Source organism: Podarcis tiliguerta, assembly GCF_965153285.1.
Source record: "Podarcis tiliguerta genome assembly, chromosome: 11".
Taxonomy (NCBI): domain Eukaryota; kingdom Metazoa; phylum Chordata; class Lepidosauria; order Squamata; family Lacertidae; genus Podarcis; species Podarcis tiliguerta.
Genome location: NC_139544.1, coordinates 61201340 through 61226422, shown reverse-complemented (window position 1 = coordinate 61226422; position 25083 = coordinate 61201340). Strand labels below are relative to the sequence as shown.

Genomic DNA, 25083 nt, shown 5'->3' with positions numbered 1-25083 from the left:
TAGAGACACCGGTGGTGCTGTGGGTTAAATCACAGAGCTTAGGACTTGCCAATCAGAAGGTTAGCAGTTCGAATCCCTGAGACGGGGTGAGCTCCTGTTGCTTGGTCCCTGCTCCTGCCAACCTAGCAGTTCGAAAGCACGTCAAAGTGCAAGTAGATAAATAGGTACCACTCTGGCGGGAAGGTAAACAGTGTTTCCATGTGCTGCTCTGGTTCACCAGAAGCGGCTTAGTCCTGCTGGCCACATTACCCGGAAGCTGTACGCCAGCTCCCTCGGCCAATAAGGCGAGATGAGCGCTGCAACCCGAGTCGGCCACGACTGGACCTAATGGTAAGGGGTCCCTTTACCTTTATCTTTAAGATAAAGGTAAAAGGTAAAAGACTCCTGGACGGTGAAGTCCAGTCAAAGGTGACTATGGGGTTGTGGCACTCATCTCGCTTTCAGGCCGAGGGAGCCGGCATTTGTCCACAGACAGCTTTCTGGGTCATGTGGCCAGCATGACTAAACCATTTTTGGTGCAACAGAACACTGTGACAGAAACCAGAGCACACCGAAACGCCATTTACCTTCCTGCTGCAGCGGTACCTATTTATCTACTTGCACTGGTGTGCTTTCGAACTGCTAGGTTGGCAGGAGCAGAGACAGAGTAACGGGAGCGCACTCCATCCTGGGGATTTAAACCGCCAACCTTTTGATCGGCAAGCCCAAAAGGCTCAGTGGTTTAGACCACAGCACCACCCGCATCCCCTGAAAAGCAATGACAAGGAGGACGTTCCACATGTCGAATCATAGAATTGGAAGGGACCCCCAGGGGCCATCTACACCAACCCCCCGCCCCCACAGTGCAGGAATCTCAACTAAAGAATCCCTGACTTTTGGCCATCCAACCTCTGCTTGAAAACCTCCAAGGTAGGAGAGTCCACCACCTTCCAAGGGAGTCTGTTCCACTGTCCAACAGCTCTTACTGTCAGCATGTTCTTCCTGCTGTTTAGTCGGAATCGCCTTCCGTGCCATTTGAACTCACTGGTTTGGGTCCCACCCTCTGAAGAGCCACGACCAGTCAGTGGACGCAACACTGAGCTAACTGGCTCAGTAGAAGGCAACTTCCTAGAAAGCCTCCTTACCTGGCAGTGAGGGTGGGGGTTGGAACAGCCCATCATGGCTCCTTTGTTCTCAAAGATCTGCAAGGAGGAAAAGGAGCGATCTTATGCAAGCTCATGACTGGTACCTCTCAAACCCCCTTCGAACTGACCAGTGGCCAAAGTTCCAAGGCAGGGAAACTGGTTCCCTATTCTGGATTCTTAGAGAAATTGTGCTTTTGTAAAGTAAGCCGATTTCTACACACCCACAAGTCCCTCTCTAGCCTACCCCCAGGCTAACAAGAAGCAGGGAGAGAGTTGAAAGATGCATTGCAGCCAGGCAAAAACGAAGAGGACGCCAAGGCAGATCAGCTCAGGAGAGAGAACCCCAAGGGCCAGTTAGAGAGGCTAAGGGTTCCCCATTCCTGCTCCAGATCGCTCGCCATTTTTGCCTTCTAAAAGGGAAACTGTTGCTTCTCTCCAGGAAGAACGGGCAGCCTAAGAAGGGATGGAGCAATAATGCAATAATGTAAGAGCCTGGTGGATCAGGCCAAGGCCCACCTAGTCCAGAATCCTATTCTCACAGGGCCTAAGCAGCTGCCATTATGGGAGACCCACAGAGCAGGATCCAAGCACAAGAGCCCTCTCCCCTCTCCTGTGGTTTCCAGTAATTGCTATTCAGAAGCATTGCTGCCTCCAACCATGGGGGCAGAGCGTAGCCATCATGGCTAGGAGCCATCACGGCTTTCTGCAGCAGCAAGTTCTGTAGTTTAACTATGCTCTTGGTCATTAATTGGACTAGCCCTGCTGTACACCAGGGAGGGCTGTGTGGGGAGTCTCTTCCTTTAAATTCCTAGGAGTTTATCTCAGTGAAGACCTTACTTGGAAAATCAATACAACCCAGGTGGTTAAGAAAGCCCAACAGAGACTCCATCTCCTCAGAATATTGCGAAAGAACAATGTCAATCAACATTTGATGATCTCCTTCTACCAGTCAACAATAGAAAGTGTCCTTTCCTACTGCATCATGGTGTGGTACGCTGGTTTGACATCAACGGATAGGAAGTGCCTACAGAGGGTGGTGAATACGGCGTAAGATATTATGGGCTGTCCCATGAATCCGCTGGATGAAACAGCGGAAGAACATTGCCTCAGGAGAGTAAGGAAAATTCTCAGGGATGATTCACACCCTGGCCGGCACTTTCTTGATCTCCTGCCCTCAGGCAGAAGATATAGAAGCAGGATTAGTTGCACCAACAGGGTAAAGAACAGCTTCTATCCGTGGGCTGTTAGGCTGCTGAATGAAAAGATAACAACAGGGCAACTGATTTTCGGGTTTGGTGGGTGTCCGTCAGTAAACGAGGGGAATTAAGACTAAGAGAGCTGAGTGGGGGGTGCTTGTGTAATCTCAATTGTTCAAGTGACAACAAAGTATTTCAATTTCAATAATGTGAGGGTTAGTAAAAAGGAAGTCTCGGGGCAGGAGGGGTTGTGGTGGCTGGCCAAGGTAGGTCCTTTCAGCAACTGACCTGCACCCAAGAGTAAGAGGCACCCAGCTCCACAGCTATCTCCGACCACTTGTCAATCACGCTGCGGATCTCGGCAAGTGACATGAGGGGCAGAGTCATGTCAGACCAGGGGTGGAAGCACATCACTTTGCTGGGAGGAAAAAGGAGGAGGAGCAGAAATCCTAGAATCAATTGGCTGGAAGGACCCAGGTCACCCTATCCAGCCCAAACTCTGCCCATGGGTAACAAACATAATCCAGACTAGTCTGCATCCCAAGTACAGGACAGGTCTGAATGAGGTATGCCACTCTTAAGTGGCTGCAGAGCAAACAACTCCACATTTTAATTCATAGAAAGTATACTACTTAATTACAGTCATGCCTCGGATTACAGATGTTTCAGGTTGCGTTTTATCAGGTCATGGACCGCCGAAACCCAGAAATACTGGATGGGTTACTTCCGGGTTTCAGCGGTCACGCATGTGCAGAAACGCTAAATCAAGCTTTGCGCATGCACAGAACTGAATTGCAACCTGCACATGTGCAGCCACGCCACTGTGGGTTGTGAACGCTGCGCGTTGCGAACGTGCATCCCACACATATCACGTTTGCAACCCAAGAGTCCACTGTGTATATATATATTTAAACACAAAGCGGTTTACAAAAAGAATAAAATAGCAGAGGTGGCCTTGCGATCCCTGGAACTAGAAATCATGCATTTTCTAGAAGTCATGCATATGGAAGTAGGAAGCCAGACTGTTGGGCAAATCATGATACGATGGCGGCAAGGCAAGACAAGCCGAGGAATTCCTACTCTGCAAAAACTGTTCGCAGTTCCTGGAAAAGGCAGAGAGGAGGACTGGGCCAAGAAGGGGAAAGTGCAAAAAGAAGCAACACAAGGGAACCCTAAGCCAGCCATTCGGCTCAGCAGGAGGGTAGGGCTGGGGAACACAAGGTGCCGGATTTACCACACGCCTCGAGCGGACGCTGCACGGAACAAGGGGTGGTCGCCAGCATCTGGGGAAGGAGAGGAAATCCAGTGAGAAACGCAGGGAGGTGGGCAACGGGTGCAGTCCAGGGAAGGCAGGAAGAAGCCAGCGTACCAGGAGGTTGCACAGCTGCGACGTCAGCCTCCCCCAGACCCCACAAATTCATCTTCTAGCCCAGCCAGGGACTTGGCATCAGTGCTACTGCTCGACTGCAATCCCGCCCGCCACATCCTGCAGTGAACTCTGCTGCCCCCAACTCAGGAGGGACTTTCAGGCCCAATGTATACGATGCGCACTGTGAAGGGCAAGCGAGAGGTTTGTACAGTCATACCTCCTCTTGCAAATGCTTCATGTTGCGTTTTTTTCAGGTTAAAAATGCAGCAAACCTGGAAGTGTTTACTTCTGGGTTTCGCCACGCGTGCAAAGCATTCTGCGTGGTTCGCGCATGCGCAGAAGCGCTCTATCGTGCTTCGCACATGCGCAGAAGCGCCACTCTGGTTACAGACATTTCGGGGTGCAAATGGCGCCCTGGAACGGATCGTGTCTGCAACCAGAGGTACCACTGTATAAACGTTCACGGTGGTGCAGCATTCCCTCAGCGCATTGTAAATCAACAAGGGGAAACTGTGCCTAACCCTGGACTACACAGAGATTTCATGCTGCATGGATGCCTGCTGACAGCTCAGGAATTGGCAGTGGATCTCCACAGATGGAGGGGTATCTTTAAGTGCAGCAAACAGGACAAAGAAGATCCCATTATTCTGCAGACTTCAACCATGGCTCTCCACAGTGCAGGAGCATCCAGCATGAGGTGGCCCCAGGCCCTTGCCTGTTTTGCACAGAAGCAGTAAGCCAACTGGGGCGCTCCACAAGAGAACCCGGCCGACCCCCGGAATGGAATGCTGGACTGGATGGGCCCTTGGCCTCATCCAGCAAGGCTCTTCTGGTGCTAATACCTTACACTTAATCTTTGTATTATATTGTGTTTAGAATAGATTTAGGAAAGATTTAGAAAAATTATTGATTAGAATATTTGTATGAGATTGTATGGGGAAAATACGGGATAACAGATATAATTTTGCTTAAAATGTATATAGGAAGCACATGGAAGCGATGGAAGTCAATCAATGAAATAAGCCAATCAATGAAATTTTATTATTGAGATATTTGTAGAATAAGTCTGGAAGAAATTCTTCCAACTTTTTCTCCTTATTTTTTCTTTTCTTCCTTTTTTCTTTTTTGTTCTTTTTTTATATGTGTGTGCTTATCTGAAATATGTATGCATGTATTTGCAGTATTTTGTTCGTATTTTGCAATAATTATGTTAAATAATTTATTTATTTTTAAAAAAGGCTCTTCTCTAGCGCGCCGGAGATCATCCTGCCTGTCAGAAAAGACAACAGCCCCTCTTGGAGTACTTTAGCAACTTTTGTCACATCAGGATGAGCCTTTGAAACAAATCCAACCAAGATGAGCTCCTTTCCCTCCATCCACAGTCCCCTGGGACATCCATGGGCAGCTAACATTTTACAGCGATATCACAGACCCTCAAAATGCTGCAACCTGCGGCAGAACTGCCACGTGTCTTTTTTTTTCTCTGACAAGGCCCTTCTGCCTTTAACTGCTGGAATCCTTACGGCTGAACAGGTAGCCCTGCCAGAAACAAGAACACACAGCAACTGGAAGCTATTCACTATATTAACAAAGGTTCCTGGCTCATTCCCTGCGGAGGAGGACTCATTAAATGGGTTCTCGTTGAGCCTCATCTTCCTTGGTAAATGGTTAAGTGCTAATTAGAAAAACCAGGCGAATTCTTACCAGGCTCCGGGGCATCTGGCTGCAGTGCAGGGAAGTCGTTGTCAAAGACAAACGTGCTCTCGTAGTGGGGATTCACCTGCATGAGGAAAAACACAGCAAAACACAGATTGCAGTCAGGCTGCTGAGCTGCAAGACCATAGGGCCGCAACTTTAGTTTCTACCAAATATTTCCAAGATTTTAGCCTTTAGGACCAGGGAGGAAATTCCCCAAGAATTGAGAGGACAGTAGGAAGAGAGAGTCAGTCATACCTGCAGCCATAAAATCCAATGAGAACCAAAATTCTGCTTTATTGGGATTCCAATATTTCAATTTGGACAAGATGTGCTATTTTCCGGAGGAACTTGTTAGAAAATGGTTCTCAGGGGGTGATGGTGGAGAGCAGAATGATTTCGGAGAGCTGTGCTTTTGGCTTTTGACTGTCCTGCAGACACTGCTGGAGAGTATATTAAAAAAAAATATCGCAGGCACAAGATAACAGGCTCTTTCTGCTTCACAACATATAGGGGGTCTATTAGCCAGTGTCGTGTAGTGGTTAGAGTGTTAGACTCGGACCTGGGAAACCAACGTTAAAATCTCCTCGTATCCATGAGCTTACCTGGGTGAATTCAGGCCAGTCACTGTCTCTCAGCCTAGCCTAATTCATAGAGTTACTATGAGGTTAAAACTGGGGAGAAACAGAGGCAGGCATTTCTATTTAAGTATTTGGAGAAAAGGTGGGATGTAAAATAAACACAACTGATGGTTATGAACTGATTTATGGCCTCCATGCAAGTGGTGCTGTGGGTTAAACCACAGAGCCTAGGACTTGCTGATCGGAAGGTTGGCGGTTCGAATCCCTGCCACGGGGTGAGCTCCAGTTGCTCGGTCCCTGCTCCTGCCAACCTAGCAGTTTGAAAGCACGTCAAAGTGCAAGTAGATAAATAGGTACCGCTCCAGCGGGAAGGTTTCCGTTTCCTTGCTCTGCTCTGGTTCGCCAGAAGCAGCTTAGTCCTGCTGGCCACATGACCCGGAAGCTGTACGCCGGCTCCCTCGGCCAATAATGCGAGATGAGCGCTGCAACCCCAGAGTCGGCCACGACTGGACCTAATGGTCAGGCGTCCCTTTACTTTTACCGTTTATGGCTTCCATTGAGGATTGAGGGTGGCCCATGCAGCCAAAGGGGCCTGTATCGCCCTCCCTGCCCCTGGCAACGCAGTACCTGGCCATTGGCTCTCTTGGCTCCGGGGCACAAAGGGTTGCCCGGATCACAGCGCGGGATGTCCTCCTGGGGGGGCTTCTCCACCTGCCCCTGCCACGGGCGCCGCATGCGGTGGGCAGAGACCAGCACCCAGTCATCGCGCAAGGGGTTGTAGCGCAGGTGCTGGTGCTCTGGAGAGGGAGGGAGCAGAGTTAGAGACGCAGGAACACAAGGCAGGGACAGGCGGCTAGGGCACCACCACCTCCATGACCCCTAGGACCCCCATCCCCTTTAGCCCTGCCTGTCTCCCTGACCACAGACCCCTCCACGTCATGACAGAAGCCCCGCCCCTCCAAGGCAAGCCCCACCCACCACACCAATCAGCAGCAGGCCCCTCCCATTTAAGGCAAGCTCCACCCACACATAAGAACAAGCCCCTCCCCTCCACGGCAAGCCACACCCACCACACCCAGCAGCAGGCCCCTCCCATTTAAGGCAAGCTCCACCCACACTTAAGAACAAGCCCCTCCCCTCCAAGGCAAGCCCCACCCACCACACCAATCAGCAGCAGGCCCCTCCCATTTAAGGCAAGCTCCACCCACACATAAGAACAAGCCCCTCCCCTACAAGGCAAGCCCCACCCACCACACCAATCAGCAGCAGGCCCCTCCCATTTAAGGCAAGCTCCACCCACACATAAGAACAAGCCCCTCCCCTCCAAGGCAAGCCCCACCCACCACACCCAGCAGCAGCCCCCCCCCATTTAAGGCAAGCTCCACCCACCTCCCCTCGCAACAAGCCCCTCCCCTGCAAGGCAAGCCCCGCCCTTCCACATATCAACCCTCGTCTCCTTGGCAACAGCGCCCTCCCACCCCGTGACAGCAAAGAACGGGGCGGGGCTAAGAAAGGCCTCTCAACTCCCAAGCCCCCCCCCCCTCCACCGCGCTCTCCCTGCAGGTGGTACCGCTGGGCTGGAACTTCTCCGCCATCCTCCGCCGCTTCCTTCTCTCCGGCCCCGCCAGTCCGTCACGTGACCGTCAGCGCACCGTCACGTGAACCTGCCCCGAAGGGCGCGCGGGTCAGCCCGAGGCGCCGGACGCACGCGGTTGGCCGAGCCGCCTCACGTGACAGTACGAGCGGTGGGCGGTGCCCGGGGTTGGCGAGGGAGGAGCGAGCAGACGCGCGCGCCAAGCGGCCTTCGAAGAGCGTCGCCCCGGATGGCCATTGGCGGGGACGCTCGAGCGTCTTCTGCCGCCATTGGCCGGCGGGCGCAGCGCGGGGCGTGATTGGCCGGCCGTCCTGAGGCGGCGAGGCTTGCCATTGGCTCTGCTCGGGGTTGTCCGGCTGCCCGTGGCGCAGGCGCGGTAGCCCCGACCCGCCTCCTCCTCCTCCTCCTGCTGCTGCTGCTTCGTCTCCTTGTCCTTCTCCGGCGTCTTCGGGATGCGGTGGCTGCCGGCGCCGCGCTGGGCCGGGCGCTTCGCGCGGGTGGCGGTGACCGTGACGGCGGCGGCGGCGCTGCTGGTCGGGGCGCTGCGCTGCTGGGTCGCCCTCTCGGCCTCGTCGCGCCGCTTCGAGTTCGACCCCGAAGAGATCGCGCGCCTCGCCAAGCACCACGCAGGCGCGTCACGGGGGGGGGAGGGGGGCCTCCCCGGGCAGGGGGGGAGAAGGGGGCTGGTCGGGGTCTCTGTTTCGGGGGGGGGGGCTGAGAGATCCGCCAGGCAGAAGTGTAGTAAACAGAAATAATAATAATAATAATGGGGTTTTCCAGCTGCCCTTGCTTTTAATTCGGAAGGCACCATGAGTTCCTGTCAGGGGAAAAGGCAGGGTGTAAATATTTAGAGTGGCACCTCGGGCACGCTTCAGGTTACAGACTCCGCTAACCCAGAAATAGTGCTTCAGGTTAAGAACTTTGCTTCAGGATGAGAACAGAAATTGTGCTTCAGCGGCGCGGCAGCAGCAGCAGGAAACCCCATTAGCTAAAGTGGTGCTTCAGGTTAAGAACAGACCTCCAGAACGAATTAAGTACTTAACCCGAGGTACCACTGTATATGCTGTGAACTGCCCTGAGATATATACAAATGTAATAAATTTAAATAAATATGTGATAAGGATACACCTCACTTCTTGGTTGTTGAAAATACGTGGTGTGGTTTGCCTTAAAAACAAACAAACCCTAACCAATGAAATTACCAATAAGGTAAAAAAAATCATTGGTGGTGTTTTGAGGCTTTCGAAAATTTAAAACAGCCATAGGTCAAAATTTGGAGTGACTTTCTAAACACTGGTGTCCAGCCCTGCTTCAACCCAGAGGCCGGGCAGCCGTCTGCCAGGGCTGCTTTAGTTGTGGCTCCTGCACTGTGAGCCTTTGAGGTGCCCTTCCAACTGTACATTTCCTTGACTCCCGGTGGGCTTTTGAGGGGGAACAGCCATTTGTTTTAGCTTCAACTCATTTCTTTTTTAAAGGAAAGGTGTGGCGTGAAAGGTTTTGGGTGAATTGAAATGCATAAATGTTTTCAGATCTATGGAGGAGGAGGCATTTGCTTGGCCTCTTCCAGTCTACCTCAGGCAGCACCTTACCTTCCATCTCTGTTCTTCCCTTTGAGAGGCTGACTCCTGGCTGCCCCAGAACACACAAAACATCTCAGCCTGCTTGATGTTAATGGAAAAATCAACAGGGAGCAGCTGTCTGAAGCCCAGCTTGCTGGCCCTTGCTTGGCCACTGTCAGGGATTGTGTTTAGAGAGACAGGTCTTGCCAAGCGAAACAGTTTCGGGACTAAATAATTAGTTTTAAAGACTTGCTACTGATCTCTTACACGCTCAGACCATGTAAAGTCAAATGCTGATGGTGTGGATGGGCTCTCGGCTTATTCTAAGAGGGAGTCATCTGATCTGTTCTACCCAACAAGGGATAGAAGCTTCATTTCCACTTTCACAAGAAAGGGAGGCTGTCCTCACTCGGACTCAGTGTTCTTCTCCCCCCCCCCCCCCCGCTTTCTACAGGCCTGGACCACGAGTTGGCTTTTTCCAAGATCATTGTGGAACTGCGCAAGAAGCACCCAGGACACATCCTGCCAGATGAGGACTTGCAGTGGGTTTTTGTCAATGCCGGTGGCTGGATGGGTTCCATGTGCCTGCTCCATGCTTCCTTCTCTGAGTACGTTCTGCTCTTTGGCACAGCCGTCGATGCTGGGGGACACTCAGGTAAGCTAGATTGAACCGCACAGGATGCTGATAGAGAGGGTCAGAGACAAAGGTTTCTCTCTTCGAGCATCAGGAGAATAGAATTGGCTCCTAAGTTTAGAGGCGGTTTTATGTTTGACCTGCAATTTCATTGGTGGTGTTGGTGCAGATTATGCAGTCCATTTGGATTTGGGCACAAGGAACATTACTTCACACGCGTGAATCCATATGCATTTTTAGCCAGAAGTAGATCCTCTTACAAATGGTAGAGCTTGTTCCCAAGTGCATATTTGAGCATTAACCATAAAGGGTGGATGTCGGCCAGCTGCTGTGTGTCAGTGCACATCCTGTAGAATTCAGAGTGATATGTTTGCAGCCGGCTCACCTGCTTAAACAGGCTGCCACCTTTTGCACTAACTGCAGCTTTTGGATCAAGGGTGGCCTCAAGTAGAGAGCTTTACATTAATTGAAAGAGGAGGTTAATAGCTGGCAAATCAACCAGAGCTGGTAATAGGCACTCTGCCCCACTGACACCACTTGGCCTTCCGCTCCATCGAGACCCGATTGGCTATTCAATTCTTGAAGGCAGGAGCCACCTTTCCACACTTCTTCCTTTGGTGTAATCCACCCTGCCGCTAGTCTCTCCGTCCCCCACTTCCTCACCAAAGGATAACACCTCTACAGCTGGCGGATGAGATTTTGGCATTGCTTTCTCCACCTCCCTCCAAACCAGCAGTTACAGTAAGAGTAATCAAATCTCACCTACTGAGTTGCGTTGCCTCTTAGTCCTTCACTGCTACTGGATGCTGTTTCTTCCCTTGCAGGTCGATACTGGGCCGATATCTACGATACCATCATCTCGGGGACCTTCCGGCAGTGGAAAGAAGGAACAACCAAAAGTGAGATCTACTACCCAGGTGAGTTGCGTGTTCCTTGTAAGGTGATGCTTCTGTGGGGGGGGGGGAGCAGGGCGAAACTCTTTAAGTGTTGTTGCCTGTTTGTGCAGGAGATACCATCATCCACCGGTCTGGAGAGGCCACGTCAGTGCAGTGGAGTGCCGGCACATGGATGGTGGAGTACGGCCGCGGTTTCATCCCTTCGACGCTCCCCTTTGCCCTCGCTGACACAATCTTCAGCACTCAGGACTTCCTCACCCTCTTCTACACTGTGCGTGTTTACGTCAAGGGGCTGCTCCTGGAGCTCAATGCCTACTTCAGCGACTCGGGCTAGTGAGCGCTCGCTGCTCCTTGGCTCCAAGTCAGTCATCATCCCCCTTGAAATGGAAGGCTCTCCTCCCTCATTGCCTCCCCTTGGCTGTGCTGTGTACTAGAGAGCAGTGGTGTACCTGGTGTGTTCAGAAATACCCACACAATACTGGGAGCATCATATGTGTTTCAGCAGGCATAAGAGAGGAACTACCAGCAGTAAGAGGGAATCCTGTCTTCCTATCTTTCAATACCTGAATGCTTCCTTCATGTATTTCTGTAAGTCTGCTGTGCTCTGCAATCTGATGTAATGGGCGCTTTAATGGAAATGTGGACGGCCAAGATTCAGGGTTTCTTTGGCCATGCATAGACGAGAGAGAGGCTGTTGCATTACATTCTGGGTGTGATTGAGCCACCTTAGGATGCAACCTACTGAGCTCATGTCAGTGCATGGCTTTTGCTTTTGCTTTTCTTTTTGGGGGGATGGGGGTGCTTGAAACATATATACACATACCACCCTCTCTAGAAATGAATGGTGTTGGAGCAGCAGCAGTACAATGAGAGTCTCTGAGCTCCCCCAGTATATTTGCACTACTGTTTAACACAGACAAAAAAAAATACTTCCTGCTAAATTTTGATCCTCTCCTACCCACCCCCTTGATTTGACGTGGGCATTTTCCTGTTCCTCTGTCGGTAGGTGTGGTTGGTTCTTTGGGGCCTGCTGTGTGGGGGCACTTGGCTCTTGGTCTGTGTTTGTAACATGACTTTTCCTGTATGTCTTAATCCCCACGGGGCCAATGTCTGGGAGGGAGCTGCCTTCCACCCTCAAAATGGGTTGCACGTTCTCAAGAGGACCTCATCCAGTTTTATCCTGTAATACTAATACGGAGAGCCACTGTCCATCGCCTTAACTTAGAGCCTTACTCTGGTGGCCTCTTCAGCTATGCACGCATGTGTAGATATATAGATATATATTTGTATACCTCTTAGTGTTGTGGCAGGATGCCATATGGCCACTGTTCCCAGGGATGGTTTTTGATTCAACCCTGGGGTGAGAATCTCGGTTGGACCAGACACTGCTCTTATTCCTTTTTTTCTTCCACAGTTCCTAATGGGGCTTGAGCCCAAAGGTAGAATTTTTAGGCTCAAAATTCAACTGGGTTGGGGGGGGGGAGGTGTACGGCCAAACCCAGGGATGATTTCATGGGGGTGGCAAAACCGGGTGAAAAGTTTGCTTGGGCTTCCTGTTGGGTGGCCATAGTGGTAGCATGTGCTCTTCTCTCTTTTCCTTTCCACTGTTTCTTTAGCAAAGACAGAATTCTTCTTTACCAAATGTCAGTTGCAACCCCCCACCCTGGTATAGTAAAGTTCCAGGATATTTGGATGGCTGGGAGGGGGAGAGAACTGGAAGCCCCAAGAGGAGGAGAGTTTTTAAGGACCCCTCTCACATATTGTGCAAACTGCCTGCCTTTAAGTTGCCTGCAAATTAGGCTATGAAATGGGGCATGGTTGCCCTAGCCGTAGTTCCAAAGGTTTTGATAGATCATGTATCTCTGCCCTAACCACTTCCTCTTAGCAGCTAATAACCGTGTTCTTCAGATAACTGACTGCAGAAGAAACCTTCCTTTCCCCTGCAAATGGAATCTTATTTGGTGGCAGGGCCACCTCAAAAAGTTAAGGATTGCAGAAGCTGTGCCTGCCAGCCCTCAGACCTTGTTCCCACCTCTGTCCTTCCAAACCATAGTATCTTCTTTCCAGTCTTTTCACTTGAAACGCTGTTGTAACTGGGCAGGATGTTTGTCTTCCACCCCTATCTATCATTTACCCTCAGTTCCTTCGCTTTTCTTCCTGGGTATTCCATCTAGTTCCCATGTGTGCAAATAGAGACTTCTTTTGACTTGGGTCGTGTTTGCAGCAGTTCCTGTTCAAGAGGGAAAGAGAGAGAGCTCAGCTGGAGTGCTGGCGTTCCCCACAGTTGCTGACAACCTTCCTGGGCTTTCTCCCCACCCATGACAACACAGTGCTTGCATGGGGAGGCTGCAGTGCAGACTGCATGATCCAAGCCAGTCTTGCAGTTTATTCCTTTTGGCTGTTTTGGTGGCAGGTGACAAGTGCAGCTATAATGCCCGAACCCCTCCTGCAAGAAGCAGCTGCGTAGGTGTGCCTTTAGAAAGGTCACCCCAGGTGCTCAGATATGTGTACTTGGTATGCTTTTGTCTAAAAACCCTGGAGCCAGGTGCTAGCTTACCTAATGGTCCCAGCTGATTAGCAAGCCTTAGAACCTGAAAGGGCAGCTAGTTCCCCTTCTTTATTCCACCCACCTCAACTTCCCCTGGGGCTGAACACTTCTTTATTTGAATCAGGATGCAGTGATGGTTGCCAGCAGCCGACCTGTTTGCCGGCTTCCTCTGTCCCAGCTTCTGCTAGCTCCTGTCAGAGGAGTCCCACGGGCTAGCATTAGCAGCGGCTGAGAATCGGATGCATTTCCAGTACAGTATCCATGTCACCATCAGCCAAACATGTAGCATGTGTCTGGTTACCGTCTCAGTTACTGCAACTGTGCCTCCGTGCACAGCCGACCTGGGTGTTTTGTTTGCCAACCAGTGTTTGAGAATAAATTGGTGTGTATGATTGTTATACTTTGACAAAAAGATAATATAATGAACCATGATTAAACTCACCGCTGTGTGTCTGTTTTTGTTATTGATTGTTGAAAACAGTGGCAAAATGAATGTTTGCTTCATATTGGTCTTTGTAGGGCAACTGCAAGCTGGGAAGTGGATCTGCGTGACTTTCTTTCCAGATCCTCGGTAGATGTTCAGGCTCATTTGTCACACCTCATGCTGCAAGGCCCCCATGCATTTCCAAGACATGCGTCTTTTCCACTGGAAGAAACAAAAAATGATCCCTTATTAGTTGGCTTAACATTGATTTTAAGGGGGGGGGCCCTCATGCAGAATTAACACTTTCCCAGCAAGGATTAAAGATGAGAGAAAGAAATACGAGAGAGTGAAGGGTAAACTGTCTGCAGGATTATGGTGATCCCTGGAGTAGAGGAGTACTCCTTGGAATTTTGATTAATAAAAACTGTAAAACTTGTCCCTCAGCAGGAACTAGATTTGCCTGTCTCCAGACACTGAACTTACAGGTGCCATCTTTCAACAGCACAGGTGTCACTGAAAGGCCTTTAGGACACTTAAGTTTTAAAAGGGTCATCCTTTGAGTATATAATGTTTTGAGCATATAATGCCAATCCTCTGGGCCCAATTCAAAGTGCTGGTTTTGCCCTAGATTCAGGTAGGTAGCCGTGTTGGTCTGATGCAGTCGAAATAAATAAATTGTCCAGTAGCACCTTAGAGGCCAACTAAGTGTGTTCTAGGTATAAGCTTCCATGTGCATGCACATTTGCTAGTGGACAATTTTATTTATTTATTTTGGTTTTGACCTATAAAACTGTAAATTGCTCAGGACTGCAATGTCTCAAGGACCACACTTCCCCATATGAACCAACTCGGACCCTGTGATTATCATCTGAGACCTTTCTTCATGTGCCTCCTCTACACAAGAACGGGGTTTTTCTGTGGTGGCTTCCCACTCGTGGAAGGCTTTCCCCAGGGAGACTTGCCTGGCACCTTCATTACATATCGTTAGGTGCCAGGCAAAAACAGTCCTCTTCTCCCAGGCCTTTGATTAAACCATCAATGGCCTTTTAAACTGGGTGGGTGATGGTTTTTTTAAGATGGTATGTATTTTTGTGGTTTTCTAATGTAAACTGCCCTGTGATCCTCGGATGAAAGATGATATAGAAATTTTATAAAACATCATGGAATTGTAGAATTCAAAGGGACCACAAGGGCCATCTAGTCCAACCACCTGCAATGCGTGAATCTTTTTGCCCAACATGGGGTCAAACCCATAACCCTGAGATAAAAAATCTCCTGCTCTAACAACTGAGGAACTCCATAGGTCAAAACAAGCCCTCATGGGGTTTTATAATCGAAGTTCAATATTGATTCTTGCCCCAGAGGGTCAAGAGCAAGCTGCTTGATTCTGTGCACTGTCTACCTAATTGCTGTTTTGCCCTTCTGGATCCAGTTGGCCTTTCTAGAGTGGAATAGAGTGTCCTAAGTCAAGGAAATCCCTAGCTTGCGGAGTTACTAGATAACATCTTCCTGAACAGATCTGATTGGATCATGAGGACACTACACTCACCCACTGCCCAACTGCTTGCTGAACTTTCTGCAGAGAATGTAACAGATTTGTTCAGAACATTTCTTATTTTGCCCTTTTCTGCTTTTAGTCATTTTTTAAAGAAAGGCACTGCATTAAAATGTTTAGTAACCAGTGACCAAGGTTCTTCTTACCTTGTTTCCTGCAGTCGAGCGACACCAGAACATCCGCCATGTAAATCTAGCCTCTTGACCACTTCTGACTCCTAATGCAACAGACCTTTCTTCCCTGTGAAGGCTCATTTTGCAGAATACCTGCCTGTTTCTCACAGCCCCGCATTCGGCTTCTTAGAATCATAGAATCCTAGAGTTGGAAGAGACCACAAGGGCCCTCGAGTCCAACCCCCTGCCAAGCAGGAAACACCATCAGAGCACTCCTGACATATGGTTGTCAAGCCTCTGCTTAAAGACCTCCAAAGAAGGAGACTCCACCACACTCCTTGGCAGCAAATTCCACTGTCGAACAGCTCTTACTGTCAGGAAGTTCTTCCTAATGTTTAGGTGGAATCTTCTTTCTTGTAGTTTGGATCCATTGCTTGGCTGTCAACAGGCTTGTAGTGTTCTCTCTTTTCCCCATTCCCTAAATGGAGGCAGGAAAAGGCTGGTGCCTATCTCAAAAGGAAAATCCCATGCTTTCTTTTTATCATTTGGAGTTTACAGGAGAAACGGGATAGCTGTTGCTGGGGCTTTATTCACTGGGTGCTTTTCCAGTTGTGAAACTACAACTAATCCAGAAAGCAGCAGCTAGACTGGTGACTGGGAGCGGCCACCAAGACCACATAATACCGGTCTTGAAAGACCTACATTGGCTCCCAGCATGTTTCTGAGCACAATTCAAAGTGTTGGTGTTGACCTTTAAAGCCCTAAATGGCCTCGGTCCAGTAGACCTGAAGGAGTGTCTTCACCCCCATTGTTCTGCCCGGACGCTGAGGTCCAGCGCCGAGGGCCTTCTGGCAGTTCCCACGCGAGAAGCCAAGTTACAGGGAACCAGGCAGAGGGCCTTCTCAGTGGTGGCCCCTGCCCTGTGGAATGCCCTCCCATCAGATGTCAAAGAGATAAACAACTACCTGACATACAGAAGACATCTGAAGGCAGCCCTGTTCAGGGAAGTTTTTTCATGTGTGACATTTTAGTGTATTTTTGGTCTTTGTTGGAAGCTGCCCAGAGTGGCTGGGGAAACCCAGCCAAATGGGTGGGGTACAAATGATGATGATGATGATGCCCAAAACACACGTTACTTTAGAGGGCAAGGTATGGATCTGCCTGAACCCCAGCTCATCCATGAAACCGTTCTATGCAGAAACCTCTAGGGGACAATACAGCATGGACCTTCGACTGAGAGTTCCTTTGACTTTTTCCCTGCACCAAAAGAAGCAATGCATCCGATATGTGCTTCGTCTACTCCCTATGCCTCGTGAGACGTGGTTTGCAACCGCCACTAGATGACAGTGGTAAGGAGGGCCACTTTGGGAAGGGTGACAACCCACCCACTGGAAGTGGTTCTGTGGGTCACTTCTGCCTCCTTGCTACCTGCTGCTGGCAAAAGTGCCTAGGACTTGCTGATCAGAAGGTCGGCGGTTTGAATCCCTGTGACGGGGTGAGCTCCCGTTGCTCGGTCCCTGCTCCTGCCAACCTAGCAGTTCGAAAGCACATCAAAGTGCAAGTAGATAAATAGGTACCGCTCTGGCGGGGAGGTAAACGGCGTTTCCATGCACTGCTCTGGTTCGCCAGAAGCATCTTAGTCATGCTGGCCACACAACCCAGAAGCTGTATGCCGGCTCCCTCGGCCAGTAAAGCGAGATGAGCGCCGCAACCCCAGAGTCGGTCACGACTGGACCTAATGGTCAGGGGTCCCTATACCTTTACCTTTTTCAACCTGGTCTCCGGTGGACTGCATCCACATCAGCCCCCAACTTGCTGAGTGGGCCTTGTGGGACTTCTAGTCTAAAAGGTGATTGGTATAGATGGTGTTGCTTCGATATCCAGTCATTGGACCTGCCACCAACCTTCCCCAGAGCGAGCTTGCATGCCTTGCTATCTGTGGCTTCCTACTATTGCTTGCTAAAACTTACAACATGCACCAGACATCACGGGAGTGATATCTACTGCTTCACTGCCTGCACTGTACCTTGCTTTGAATCAAACCACCAATGTGCTCAATGTTTCTGGGCTCCAGCAGGTGGCCCTATTGCCCAGTTTAATGCCGGTCTCGCTGCCTGCGAGGACTCCTTAAATTTTATCCATGGAGATCAATTGCTGAAATTCCCCCACTTAAACAAGGAAATAAGCCCAAACCATTGTTTATCAAAAATTAGGTGCCACCTGATCCTGCAGTTTAAAAAATATATAAAATAAAGCATTGAAATCATTGATAAATAAAACGGGGATTTAAAAATATTCAAAGGATGGTTAAAATTAGCAGTAAAAAGAAAACACATGGAATTTCTACATGTCTGCTTTGGCTTGCCTTAAAAAACATTTTAAGTAGGTGCCAAAAAGAATACAGCAAAAGGGCCGGTCTTGTGTCAAATGGCAAGGAATTCCAAAGTGTAGGTGATCTTACACTGAAATATAAAGTGTGGAATAATTTTCTGTGGTACCTGTAACAGGGCCAGTTCTGCAGATTAAAGCAGCTGATTGGGCATAACCTTAGTATGGGCTAAAGAAATCTTGCATGGAAACCAGCCCAAATCCCTTAAGGTTGCCATATACTAATAGCCTCTTTGGCTATTAGTATATGGCATAAGGTCGGCGGTTCAGATCCCTGCAACGGAGTGAGCTCCCGTTGCTCTGTCCCAGCTCCTGGCAACCTAGCAGTTCAAAAGCACACCAGTGCAAGTAGATAAATAGGTACCGCTGCAGCAGGAAGGTAAACAGCGTTTCCGTGCGCGCTGGTTTCCTTGACAGTGTCCTGTTGTGCCAGAAGTGGTTTAGTCCTGCTGGCCGCATGAAAGCTGTCTGTGGACAAATGTTGGCTCCCTTGGCCCGAAAGCAAGATGAGTGCCACAACCCCATAGTCGCCTTTGACTGGACTTCACCGTCCAGGGGTCCTTTACCGTACCTTTTTACCATTGGGGTAATAGAAGGCTGTGTGTTAAAGATGATTAAAAAGCAAAAAATAAATAAAAATAAAAATAGAACCAGGCACTGTTCCAGGGCCAACATGACCCCTTCTGATCCAGGTGTTATGGGGAGACATAACATCTGGACAAACATGTGCCATACTGTCGGCAACTTGCCCCCACACTCCTAATAACCCCTCCCAGCAGCTTCATGCAGATATTGAATAGCATTGGGAATAGCTGGGGGGGAAGAGATGGTGGGATAATTTGGAAACTTATAAGTAAAATTTGATAGAATATGGATTGAATAAGTATTTTGGGGGGATGATGGAAGGAATTTATCTGGTTCCAGGGATTAAGATAAGGAAGAGGAAACATTAGGATATAAGGGTATATTATTATAGGGTTTTAAGATTAGAAGATTTAAGGTTAATTCTCTTTTTCTATTATTATCTTTCTTTTTAAAAGGGGTAAAGGTAGATAAATGAAAAAGCAGCAAAAGATGGATGAAATTTGCCGATCAGATTAAAAATTGGTATACAAAGAGGGAGGTGGGAGGAAGTCAAGGAAACAAGTTAAAAAAGAAGGAATTTGAAACTTTGCGTTGTTTGGGTGTTTTTGTGTTTGCTTTTGGGGAATTTTTGTGTTGGGGGGTAGGGAAGAGGGTCTCCTTTTGGGGGGGTGTTTTTTTACTCTTTTCTCTTTTTACTATTTTATATTTCTCTTCTCTTTTTTTTTTTTGTTTCTTGTGGATATGTTCTTGTTTTGGTGTTATGTTATTGGAAAAATCAATAAATATTATTTTTTTTAAAAAAAGGGAATAGCATAGTTCTTTGGGGCTCCACACAGCATCACTGCCAGGGACCCCAACGCAGTGCTACTCTCTGGACTGGGTTCCATTGGTAGGAGTGGAAGCACTGGGGCACAGTGCCCCCCCTATTCCCACTCCACCGTTGCTAACCAGTTGCCCCAGTGGGAAGCCTTGCTGGAAACTACAGGAAGGGAGAGGGCTCTCGCGCTCCGATTCTGCTTGCGGTTTCCCACAGATATCTGGTCGGCCACTGTGAGAACAGGAGGCTGGACTAGGCGGACCATTGGTCTCATCCAGTAGGCTTCTCTTATGTTAAGGTGTGGGAACAGCCTGGGAGCGGGTTGTCGGGCATATTTACTGCTTGTGAGATGCAACGTTCTGGCAAACTGGTGAGTGGAGTTGAGCCAACGAGCGCAACCTTTAGTAATAAATAATAATAATAATAAATTTTATTTATACCCCGTCCTCCCCAGCCAAGACTGGGCTCAGGGCGGCTAACACTAGGTCTAAAAACAATTGATTCATATACAACTTTAAAACAAGATTAAAATACAACATTAAAATGCAGCCTTGTTTCAGTAGAAACTCAAATAAAAAACTTTTTGGGGATGAAAATGTCAAATCTTCACCAAGGCCAACTATCCAGACTGGTCCTGTGTGGGCCAGAAAAAAGGCAGGGAAGTCCCCAAATAGGAGTTCCATCATAGAAGGAGAAATGAAAGAGGGGAAGGGGATCAAGTTGATTCCAAGCCAAAGGCCAGGCAGAACAACTCTGTCTTACAGGCCCTGCGGAAAGAAATCAGATCCTGCAGGGCCCTGGTCTCATGAGGCAGAGCGTTCCACCAGGCTGGAGCCAGTGTTGAAAAGGCCCTGGCTCTGGTTGAGGCTAATCTGACTTCCTTAGGGCCTGGGACCTCTAGGGTGTTGCTACTTATGGACCTTAAGGTCCTCCGTGGGGCAGACTGGGAGAGACGGTCCCGTAGGTACTTTGATGGGTGGGGGTTATTCTCTGCCAATGAATTTCAGCAATTTCAGGCATCCATTCAGCTGTGTGTGCCTTCCCAGGTCTGTGAAGTCCCCTCTCACCCCTTAAAGTCCGTTGACCTTTCATGGGTGCCTTGGTTTTGAAGGACAAGTGGCAACCTCTGACTTGGGTTTCAGCAAACTCCAGCTCTTGCCAGCCTCGCTTCAGAAGCTGCCTAATGAAGATGTTGAGGCAACAAGCAAAGAGCGACAGCACTGAGCCCAGACTTTCTTTTTCTCCTCCTCCTCCTTTTCCCCTTTCCCAGTGCGAGATGTGAAGCCCATCTCAAAGCGAAATACTAAAAAGTTAAAGCAAATCAATGTTGATTTGCATTCCTGTGCTGAGGTTTTCGCACTGCCCGATAGATCGATAGGTTCTTCATTCCTTCAGCAAAGAGTTGCTCAAACATAGTTTAAAACAAAATAGATATAGCGATTGCAAGTAACTGGAAGCTGGCGGCTTTTGAAATCTCATCACCAAGCCTGCTGGGAACTCTTCCCCAGGCCCCCACACGAGCCCCGATCTATCCTATTGATTGTAATAGGTGACACTAATTAATAAACAGAGAAGCTAATGAATGTGACAGCTGCCCTGCCATCCGTTGGCGCTTCCAACTGGTATCTCATAATTACAAAGTTTTCTTGGTGGAAGGAATCCAGTTAGATTAATTAAAAACACTTCCAGGACGGCTCCCAGGACTTTGAGGCCTCCGGCGATCCGTTTAGGGCTATACTGAAAAGTGGTTGGGTTCATAGTTCAAAGAAAGACGGGGAGTTTCTGGAGAGACAGCAGGGAGTGTGGTGGAATTCGTAACATCTTCTTTGAAATTGGTCAGTTGATTTGACTTGCTTCTTTTCTTTCTGTGCATCAGCGCTTGAGATCTGGTCACCCCCTGAAATTCAATTCACACTATTTTCTATTAGTATTATTATTTACATTTCTATATCACCCTTCATCTGAGGATCACAGGGATGTTTGCAATGTTGTTGTTGTTGTTTAGTCATGTCCGCCTCTTCGTGACCCCCTGGACCAGAGCACGCCAGGCACTCCTGTCTTCCACTGCCTCCCGCAGTTTGGTCAAACTCATGCTGGTAGCTTCGAAAACACTGTCCCACCATCTCGTCCTCTGTCGTTCCCTTCTCCTTGTGCCCTCCATCTTTGCCAACATCAGGGTCTTTTCCAGGGAGTCTTCTCTTCTCGTGAGGTGGCCAAAGTATTGGAGCCTCAGCTTCAGGATCTGTCCTTCCAGTGAGCACTCAGGGCTGATTTCCTTCAGAATGGATCGGTTTGATCTTCTTGCAGTCCATGGGACTCTCAAGAGTCTCCTCCAGCACCAGAATTCAAAAGCATCCATTCTTCGGCGATCAGCCTTCTTGATGGTCCAGATCTCACTTCCATACATCACTACTGGGAAAACCATAGCTTGAACTATATGGCAAGGTGATGTCTCTGCTTTTTAAGATGCTGTCTATGTTTGTCATTGCTTTTCTCCCAAGAAGCGGGTGTCAAGCACAAAAATACATGCCATAATAACAAACAAAAACCATACCCGCCACACACACAGTTTAAAATGCCATAAATTGCCTTTTTGCTTGGTACATAAATATATGCAACGAAGGCGCCTGGCGAGTCTCTCTGGGAAGAGTGAGGAGCCACTGCAGAAAAGGCCCCGTTCTTGAATTACCATCCTCTGGACCTCTCAAGGAGGAGGCACACAAAGAAAGGCCTCAGAAGGTGATCTCAGGGTCCAGGTTGGTTCATATGGAGAGAGATGGTCCTTGAGGTACTGCAATCCTGAGCCTTCTAAGGCTTTACAGGTCAAAACCAGCACTCTGAATAAGGGCCAGCCCCCTGCTTGTATCACAGGGGAAGGTGGGCTAACAGGATGCCCTGATGTTCCCCCTCCACAGGTGGAGCAGTGCACAGCAGAAAACTGGATCATGTCCAGTCCCACATTAGCACTCGGCCTGAGGTGAAGTGACTCTGATAAAATGCTAAAGTTAGGCTGAAACCCCATGCGCACATGCACCCAGAAGCAAGCTTCACCTTTAAACCCCTACACGGCCTAGGACCCTCGTACCTATGGACCGCCTCTCCTGGTATGTCCCACTGAAGAACTTACGGTCTGCAAATAAAAACATCCTGAAGATCCCAGGCCACAGAGAGGTTAGGCTGGCCTCAACTAGAGCCAGGGCCTTCTCGGCCGCAGCTCCAATCTGGTGGAACGCTCTGTCACAAGAGACTAGGGCCCTGCGGGACTTGACATCTTTCCGCAGGGCCTGCAAGACAGAGCTGTTCCACCAGGCCTTTGGTCAGGGCGCAGCCTGACCCCCTCCTCTGGCAATCTGCACAGAGTCTTGCTTAATGGTTGCCATCAATTTGATTTTAATTAATTTTTATAATGAAAGGTTTTTAGAATGTTGGATTATTTTGATTGTTGTTAGCCGCCCTGAGCCCAGCTTCGGCTGGGGAGGGCGGGGTATAAATAAAATTTTTTATTATTATTATTATTATTATTATTATTATTTGTGGACTCGCAGAGTTGGGTCATCTACGTCCTACCCACTGCAGGAATCACATAGGCAGGTGCAGAGAAATGGGCCGTGGAGCTTCTCAGAATGTACAGGTCTCCCAGTAGATCGCAGAGCAGCCTGCGAAAAATCAACAAAGCCACCGAGTTGGGTGGCTTTTAAAAAGGATCAGACAAATTCAGGGAGGAGGAGGTGATCAATGGCTCCTAGCCATGAGATCTGTGCTCTGTGTCCACATTTGGAGGTCGAAATACTTTTGAATACCCGTTGCTGGAAACCACAAGTGGGGAGAGTTGCTCTTGCGCTCGAATCCCCTTTACAGGCTCCCCATAATAGGTATCTGGTTGGTCCCTGTAAGAAGAGGACAAGACGAGCCATTGCCGTGATCCAGCAGTTCTCTTCTTATGTTCTTAGTCTAACTCAGCCCAATAAAATCCCTAATTTCTTGACCTGATGACTTTGCTTTGGCCGAGGAATAATCAGGGCTACCACCTTTCATTGATTAGTGCGCTAGATCAATTGATTAAAGCAGCTTTTAATCAACTAGAAAGGCATCCCTCTGCAGACGCAAGGGACCTATTATTAGCAGGATTCCATTTGACTTGGCAGGCTCTCTTGTCGAAACCCTGCTGGAGTTTGAAAATCTGGGTTCTCCAGGCTCTGTCACTTCGGAGGTCCCGAGCCTCAAGGAGGTTAGATTGGTTTCAACTAGGGCCAGGGCCTTTTCAGCACTGGCCCCAACGTGATGGAACGCTCTGTCACAAGAGACCATGGCCCTGCGGGACGACATCTTTCCGCAGGGCCTGCAAGACAGAGCTCTTCTGCCTGGCCTTTGGTTTGGACTCGGTCTGACCCTTATGTTTCCCTCCCCTTATGGTCTTGATTTATCGTCTGTTTTAAAATGAGGCTGCATTTTAAATTGCATTTTAACCTGTACTTTAAATTTGTTTCCCCCTCTCTTTTCCCCCTATTATGTTTTTACTGTGATTTTATTGGTGTTAGCCGCCCTGAGCCCGGCTCTGGCCAGGGAGGGCGGGGTATAAATAATTTATTATTATTATTATTATTATTATTATTATTATTATTATTATTATGACCTCCAGATGTTTTCAGACCACAACTCCTATCAGCTCCAGCCAGCCATGGCAGAGGGCACCATCTTGGAGGGGAATGGTCTACAGCAGTAGTTTCCAGCTGGTGGTCTGTGGACCCCAGAGGATCTGTGGCACCATTCACATAACAAAAGCCACTGTTGGGTGTCTGTGGCTTGGCTTTTGAAAAACAGAGGGTCTGCAGTACTTAGCTCACTGGGAACCACTGGTCTACAGCTAAGTTGTCCTTTTGTATTCAGGGGAGTTGATGGGCTTGAAGCCACTAAAATGACAGAGCATAAGTAGCAGAAGATGCAAGAGGAATCCCACTGACTACAAGAGAGCCAGTTTTGAATATCTTCCATGATGGTGGTGAAGTGGAATAATAGAATTATCAAATTGGAAGGGGCCCCAAGAGTCATCTAGTTGAGTCCCTGGAATGCAAGAATCACAGCTAAAGAATCTCAGACAAATGGCCACCCAACCTCTGCTTAAAAACCTCCAATGAACGCAGGCTGGATGGCTATCTGCAGTCTTGCTTTTCTGCCGTTATTGTGTCTGCAACATGCCAACCTGCTGAACTAGGTTGGTGGAGCCTTCTGGGAATAATCCCTGTCCTTCCCTCCTGTGGTTTCCAGCAACTGATATTCAGAAGCTTTGCTGCCTGCAATTGTGGTGGGAGAACATGGTCATTGTAGCTAGTCACCATCAACATTAAGTTTGCAGATGACACCACCATAATGGGTTTAATAACAGGTGGAGATGAATCAGCATATAGAGGGAAGGTCCAAAAAAATATCTACATGGTGCCTAGGGAAGAACTTGCACCTTAATATCAACAAGACAAAGGAGATGGTGTTGGACTTTTGGAGGAAGAGAGGAGAACTAGCCCCGCTGTACATCGGGGGGGGGGGGCTGTGTGGAGAGACTCTTTTCCTTTAAATTCCTGGGAGTTTATCTCAGTGAAGACCTTACTTGGAAAATCAATACAACCCAGGTGGTTAAGAAAGCCCAACAGAGACTCCATCTCCTCAGAGTATTGCAGAAGAACGATGTCAATCAACATTTGATGATCTCCTTCTACAAGTCTACAATAGAAAGTGTCCTTTCCTACTGCATCACAGTGTGGTACGCTGGTTTGACATCAACTGATAGGAAGCACCCACAAAGGGTGGTGAATACAGCACAAGATATTATGGGCTGTCCCGTGAATCCGCTGGATGAAATAGCGGAAGAACGTTGCCTCAGGAGAGTGAGGAAAATTCTCAGGGATGATTCACACCCCGGCCGGCACTTTCTTGATCTCCTGCCCTCAGGCAGAAGATATAGAAGCATGAATAGTCGCCCCAACAGGGTAAAGAACAGCTTCTATCCATGG

General features: G+C 48.8%; 2 protein-coding genes and 2 long non-coding RNA genes across 4 annotated transcripts in view; 2 read left to right on the top strand and 2 right to left on the bottom strand.

The window, feature by feature from the left end:
• Window positions 1-7712, bottom strand: part of GALT (galactose-1-phosphate uridylyltransferase) — a 15099-nt gene extending 7387 nt beyond the window's left edge. Inside the window, exons 1-6 of the mRNA XM_083403135.1 lie at window positions 7536-7712; window positions 6593-6762; window positions 5394-5469; window positions 3555-3603; window positions 2609-2738; window positions 1125-1181 (exon numbers count right to left, since the gene is read on the bottom strand). Coding sequence (XP_083259261.1) covers window positions 1125-1181; window positions 2609-2738; window positions 3555-3603; window positions 5394-5469; window positions 6593-6762; window positions 7536-7560 — 507 coding nt within the window. The 5' untranslated portion in view covers window positions 7561-7712. The remainder of the gene's footprint in view (window positions 1-1124; window positions 1182-2608; window positions 2739-3554; window positions 3604-5393; window positions 5470-6592; window positions 6763-7535) is intronic.
• Window positions 1643-25083, top strand: LOC310659650. Its single transcript, XR_014502905.1, has 2 exons — window positions 1643-2157; window positions 24890-25083. It is a non-coding gene; the product is annotated as an uncharacterized lncRNA (long non-coding RNA).
• SIGMAR1 (sigma non-opioid intracellular receptor 1) lies at window positions 7720-13633 on the top strand. Its single transcript, XM_083403217.1, has 4 exons — window positions 7720-8189; window positions 9573-9773; window positions 10577-10669; window positions 10759-13633. The coding sequence occupies exons 1-4, from the start codon at window positions 8012-8014 to the stop codon at window positions 10980-10982; spliced, it is 696 nt and encodes a 231-aa protein (XP_083259343.1). The 5' UTR covers window positions 7720-8011; the 3' UTR covers window positions 10983-13633.
• LOC310659584 lies at window positions 12706-14313 on the bottom strand. The gene is made up of 2 exons (XR_014502827.1): window positions 13122-14313; window positions 12706-13091 (listed from the first exon to the last, which is right to left on the bottom strand). It is a non-coding gene; the product is annotated as an uncharacterized lncRNA (long non-coding RNA).